This window comes from Cryptosporidium muris, genomic scaffold, assembly GCF_000006515.1.
Source record: "Cryptosporidium muris RN66 scf_1106632373475 genomic scaffold, whole genome shotgun sequence".
Lineage (NCBI taxonomy): Eukaryota > Apicomplexa > Conoidasida > Eucoccidiorida > Cryptosporidiidae > Cryptosporidium > Cryptosporidium muris.
Window position 1 is genome coordinate 288,110 of NW_002196574.1, and position 6,106 is coordinate 294,215.

A 6,106-nucleotide genomic window follows, 5' to 3' on the forward strand; every position below is an offset into this window, starting at 1 on the left:
ATCAATTTAACTTACTATAAACTCGGAATTATCTTTTATATGTTTAATTATTGGCTTTGTAATATGCAGGCTTTATAGAAAAAATAAAGAATTTGTACCTAAACCTCTACGAATTACATATACACCTAGCGCCACTGAAGCTCCTACTAGATTATTACGTTGATAATAGCCGTCTGTTACTTTATTATTATAAAGTAATTCGAGTTTTTTTTAAAAGTAATTTCCTATGGAATACGAAGTTTATTTGGGCTGTAATTTTATTGGTTTGATTATTGTTAGCTGTATATTTGTTTATTACTTCTTGTCATCTGAACCTCCGAGAGAATTATACTCCAAATCAAACTAAATATTACGATCCCAAAGATGTGTGAAAATGTAGATATTTATGGACATGTTAGGCGTACCCCTTTTAAGATAAAGAAGAAACTTAAAAAAAAAGATCCTAGTGACCCTGAGTTACAGAACACTAATATATACAATTCAACAAACAGTAATAGCTATACTCAATCACTTTACGATTCAACTATGAGCTTAAATTCACCAAATGAAAGATTCGAAACTAAGGGAAATGAAGATGACTCTACTGAAAGTATTGGACTAATCAAATACAAGGGAGATCAAGTCTTAGATAGCCTAGTCAGTAATAAAACTACAAACTCACATCTAAATAGTACAACTAGAACAAAGCTCACTGCTGCAGAAAAGACATTTCTTAAGATACAGAAACAAAGACTGCAATCAAAAATTGTTAGTAGGACCTCTATGACACATCGTAAACGTGTTGCACAATTTAATGCGAAACTTGCCTCACTACCAGAACACTTTGATATGCCAAAGGTTGGACCTGGGTAATGTTCATACTAACAACTAACAACACTTCCAATAGAAGATATATTAACTTTTCAGAGCCTGTATCTGATTAAACTAAACTAATTTGTATTTGTATAGAGTAAGCTTAGTGATAATTTTGTTTTTGTGAATTATTGTCAATTTACTTCGAAACACCACTCTCATGAAGTTAAGGCGCATTAACACGTATATATTGAAGAAAGTGTAAAGTGCAGATTCTTGTATAGTGAGGCTATCTTTAGGAAATATTGCAAATTATATATTCTAATGATAGAGTGGATATATTGAATATGAAGTCACTAATTTTGATATGTGAAGATAATAGAGATTCCAAAAATATTAGACTACAGCAGAATAGGAAATATATAAATAGTAATCGATGGTTTTTTGGTGAACAAAACATTCTAGATAAGGATGAGGGAATAGTCAATGTTCCAATTGATTATCATAACTATCGAAAATTTTATTTTGATTCAATAATTATATATCAAAATGAAGAACTCCAAGAATTGGCTTCTAAATTAAGTAGCTCTGCACTATTGAATAATTCCAGTAGTATAATATTATCTACTTCCTATAGATTTGGTGACAAGTGCCCTATACTTCTAGAAGGTTTATTTGATGATAATAATATATTATGTGGTCCAGGATTGATGCTGTTGATTGTAAAGATATTTTTAGGGAATATCAGTGGTCATCTAAATCAGACATATTATGTGGGTTGTACATGGAATGGTATAACTAATTCTGGAAAATTTGTAGATTTATTGAATAATTTAAATAATAACAGGCAGGATATTACAAACAATGATATATTATTTGCTGAAGCATCAATTTCTCCTAGTAACGATGATTTTGGGTATACTAGTTGTCTAATAATACGTAGTGTCAATACTCTTGCTGAGTGCCTCCATAAGTGTAGAAATTTAAGTGATTGGAAGTCTATTTGTCATTATTGGTTTACAGTGAGACTTTTTGAATACAACAACAATGATGGAGCTGAACATTTCTCGTTAACTAGCTCAGTGACTTTAATGTCTCTTGGTGAAGGCTTGAAATCTAGGATTTCTGGACAAGTTAACCCTTGGGATACTTTGGAAACAATATTAAATCTATACTATGGAAAATCTGACATTATAGATGATAATTTATCAATGAAAAAACTTGTTATAATGGTAAAGGACTATTTAGATTACCTAAAATCTCAGGATTTTAGATGTGATTTTGTAACACTACTATATAGACTTCCGTATGCTCTAGATCCCAGTATTTCTTCTCACAGTAAAGAAGTTAGATTTCTTCTTCCTTTGATGCTACATCATGAATCAATAAGTAACTTGAAAAAACAAACAGAATCTAGTACTTTGATATACCACAAAGGATATGAATATGACCATGATACTACCAACTACTCAAATGAGGAAAGCAAATATTTATCTGTATATGAATATTCTGCTGCTAGAGATTCAAGTTGCTACTCTGCACAAGATGAAAAATCTATTGAAACTTCAGAGTATGGATATGATTACGTCAGTCCAATTCAATCTCCAAGAAAATCACCCTTGTATTATGAAGGAGATGATGCCCCTACTCCTCCTCCATATCCAATATTAGATTTGAAAAGTCAAATTGATTATACTGAAAATAATTCTGTGAAAATAGTAGATGATATATACAATAAAGTAAATGAGAACTATTTATATCGGTTATCTGAAACTGATGTAGATAAGGAAACCATAACACAACTAAAGGATGAGACTCACAAACTTAAGCAAGAACTAAAAATATTTGAGGATACTCTACTTGATAAAAATGAATTGATTGTTAGGCTGGAGAAATTACTTGATACGAGGGATATAATTATTAAACAGCACATAGAAACAATAGATAAATTAAAAAAGGAAATATTAAAAAAAGATAAAGAAATTAAGATTTTATCTTCTAAATTAGCAATTATCCAGAAATACAAGAAGGAAAGAAGCTCTTTTAATGAAAAAGTAGTACCCGATTATAATATAACAGCTAAGAAATTATCTACGGCAGCAAATACAAGTTCTAAACAATCAATAGATATACAAAGTGCCAGATTATCTGGCGAAGAATTCGAAGATAATAACTCTTTAAAAAAAGAAAAACAAAGTGAAAATTTAAATGAATTTAACCAGTACTCAAATAATGCGAATTTATCTAATGTGGCAATGATGGCATTACAAAAGTATATTCAACAAAGAAAGTAATTGTTGAAACAATGCTATACTTTGCGAATACTTAATTCAAATCTACCTAGCCTTATTCCTCTTTTTATTATTTCAGCTGTAACAGAAATTTCTAAGAATTAATTTCTGTTTCAAAGAATGATTGAAATTATGGGGATAAGTATAGCCTTATAAATAATTGATATATCTTTATATTCATGAATTAAAGTGATCATTTTGTACTAATCTGAAATTCAAATATATCAAGAATATACTTTAAGACGAAGCTACAAATTCAATGAACTACTCAAAATTCTATATACAACAAGATTAGTTTTATATTATTAGTATAGATTGAAATTACTATTGTTTAGTTCAACTGTTCTAAACTAAGTCTTAAGTACTCATATCTCAAGCTTCTTTATATTTTTAAGCATTGTGATTTGATATATATATATCATGGCTTGAAGATCAATTTCTTAATTTACTTAGGTTACTTTTTGTGTAAAGTCTATTAATTAAAGTACACTATTAAGTGAGTATAACATTTCTTAAAACTACAATAATTAGGTACAATTTTGTCATCTATTACTATTGTATATAATAATACTTATCGGTCACAAGGTACTAAATGAATGGTGAAAAATTGCAAACCTTTAAGCTCTTACATGATCTGCTATTCTTAGTAATTTATTATAGCGGGAATAGCAAATAGGGCTTCCAAGTGCAAAAGCTTTTGTTTTTTTTATTTGCTACTAACAGAATACACATAGGTGAGACCATTTATTGTAGAAGTTGTAATCTTCGATTTTACTACTTTATTTGGTTATAATGTCTGATTTAGATAGTGATGTACCATTATCTCAAAAACTAAGTGTTTCAAAAAGGCGAAAGAGCATTGACAAAAGTAAGAACTTTGAATCAGACTATAGTGAAGATATTTCATTAAGAGGGAGAAACACTTTAAATAAGAATAAGAAGCAGAGAAAAGCAAAAGATAAAAAGGTAATAAAGAAAGCAACTAAAGGAGTAGTAGCTAAAAAGAAAGTAGCATCTAAAACAAGCAAGAGAACTAAAGTAGTTAGAAAACCAACTAAGAAGAATGTAAAAAGCAAGACTAATGAGTCTGATATTGACTTTAGTGAAAATATATCTGGCGATATGCATAAACTTTTCAAACCTGGACAGAAGTATATTACACCACCTAATGGAGATGGTACAAGAGCTTTTTATGAATCATTATACTCTGAAAATCCATATAGTCTTATTGCTCTTCGTTATTGTGTTGAATATGGAATCTTAATGGGTTCCAACCATACAATGGCTCTACAGCGTCTAGAACACTTACGTGAGAAGGGCTTTTTAAAAAGATCAGGAGGTGGTATTCAAAGTGATGCAATACAATCCTTACAATTTTATGACAAAGGTCTACATGTGAAAAAATGAAACTATTGAATGATAGCATATTTTAATTTATGATGAGAGTATGGACGTTAGGGACCAAATACAGAAAAAAAGTACAAATTTATCACTTTTTGCTATACTCTGATAGATGTCAATTTACATAATTAGATTTAATAATGCATTGTAATAAAGGTAATAAAGGTAATAATATAAATAAAAATGGACTTACAAAACAATCATATATGCCACAAGACGATCTAACTACTTTTGTAAAGGGTATTTTACGTTCTAAGACATATTCATTACCAGATATTAAATTACCAGCTTTAAGTAATGGTTTATCTAGTGTAATTGAGGCTTCTTGGTTGAATAGAACTGAGCAGATTATGCATAACCAGATATGCCCATTTGATTACACTAAAAATACCATTAGCAAGTATAAAGACAGAATATTGCTAACACCGCACAGATCAGAGGCAACAGCTGTACTTGAAAAATATAGAAATATTGGAGAACAAATTTTTGAAGACTATGGAGATGATTTGAATAGAGAATCTTCTAAATTAGTGTTTAATAAAGTTGGAATAGCTACACCAAGGCCAGTAAATAAAAGAGGTTTAAGTTCTAATAAAAGTTTGGAAAGAGATAAAGTACTTTTTTATTCTGGTCCTTTATATAAATATAATTCACCAAGAAAGGGATCCCACCACAAAATTAGTAAATATGGTAGTAGTAGTGGAAGTGTTGAAATTTTTAATAGAAATATATTTGATAAAAGCATGAAGTTTAGAAGTGAATATAATATTTCACCATTTCGTGAGAGAGTCTGTATAGCTTGCAGGAATAGGAAACTTCGTAGTAAGAATGCAACTGAGCAATATTGTCACAATGAAATTGTAATCACAGGAGATTTTGTATGTAGAGAGTCACCAATTAGTCAAACAGAATACTCTTATGATGGTAATATTGATGAAGAGATATGCAGCAACTCTAATTGTATTGTTAAAAAACTTAGTGAAGATTTGTTGACAGATCATAGATTAACGAGATTACAAGATATAAGATGCAGAGATACTTTATCAGGGTATATATATGATGATGTTAATGAGATAATTAACCAGAGGTATGAATCACTTGAAAGTAGAATATCAAATTTGGAGAATATAATGGCTTCAACAATGATTTATTCTGATTCAGAATCAACGGTCATACAGACACCTTGTATAGTTAGGAAAAGTAATGAATATGAAGAAAGTGTTGGAGGAGAATTAGAGGAAAGTGGTTTTGAGTCTACTGATAATAATGATGAAATAATAAGGGAAATGAACTCCTCAATAAAAAAAGAGATTGTAAGAGAAGTTATGGTTTTTGTTAATGAGCCAACTAGTTGTAAAGAAGTCACAAATTCGGCTACTTTTAAATTAACTAATAAGAAATTGAGTAATACAGATCCTATTAAAATATTTAGGGTAAAACCACTCACTATACCAATTGAGAGACCATCAATATAGTGGACAATAATATAAATGAGTGTGCTTAAAATATATTACTTATATTAACTTTAACTTGTGACTATCATGAGCTTTTTAGGAAAGCGTTAACTTTCAAGTTAGTAGATGCCGCAAGACTTAGTGAGTTAACTAGTTTAGTAGAAGTAT

The 6,106-nt window shown here is 29.6% G+C and overlaps 4 protein-coding genes across 4 annotated transcripts; all 4 read left to right on the top strand.

The window, feature by feature from the left end:
- Nucleotides 1-363: 363 nt before the first annotated feature.
- On the top strand, nt 364-852 carry CMU_013430 (uncharacterized protein; the record flags this gene model as incomplete). The annotated part of the gene is made up of 1 exon (XM_002140981.1): nt 364-852. One exon carries the CDS (start codon nt 364-366, stop codon nt 850-852), a length of 489 nt encoding a protein of 162 aa, XP_002141017.1.
- Nucleotides 853-1,139: 287 nt separating this feature from the next.
- On the top strand, nt 1,140-3,086 carry CMU_013440 (uncharacterized protein; the record flags this gene model as incomplete). The annotated part of the gene is made up of 1 exon (XM_002140982.1): nt 1,140-3,086. One exon carries the CDS (start codon nt 1,140-1,142, stop codon nt 3,084-3,086), a length of 1,947 nt encoding a protein of 648 aa, XP_002141018.1.
- A 789-nt stretch (nt 3,087-3,875) lies between these two features.
- CMU_013450 (uncharacterized protein) lies at nt 3,876-4,490 on the top strand (the record flags this gene model as incomplete). The annotated part of the gene is made up of 1 exon (XM_002140983.1): nt 3,876-4,490. The coding sequence occupies one exon, from the start codon at nt 3,876-3,878 to the stop codon at nt 4,488-4,490; it is 615 nt and encodes a 204-aa protein (XP_002141019.1).
- Nucleotides 4,491-4,624: 134 nt separating this feature from the next.
- CMU_013460 (uncharacterized protein) lies at nt 4,625-5,959 on the top strand (the record flags this gene model as incomplete). Its single annotated transcript, XM_002140984.1, has 1 exon — nt 4,625-5,959. The coding sequence occupies one exon, from the start codon at nt 4,625-4,627 to the stop codon at nt 5,957-5,959; it is 1,335 nt and encodes a 444-aa protein (XP_002141020.1).
- Nucleotides 5,960-6,106: the final 147 nt, after the last annotated feature.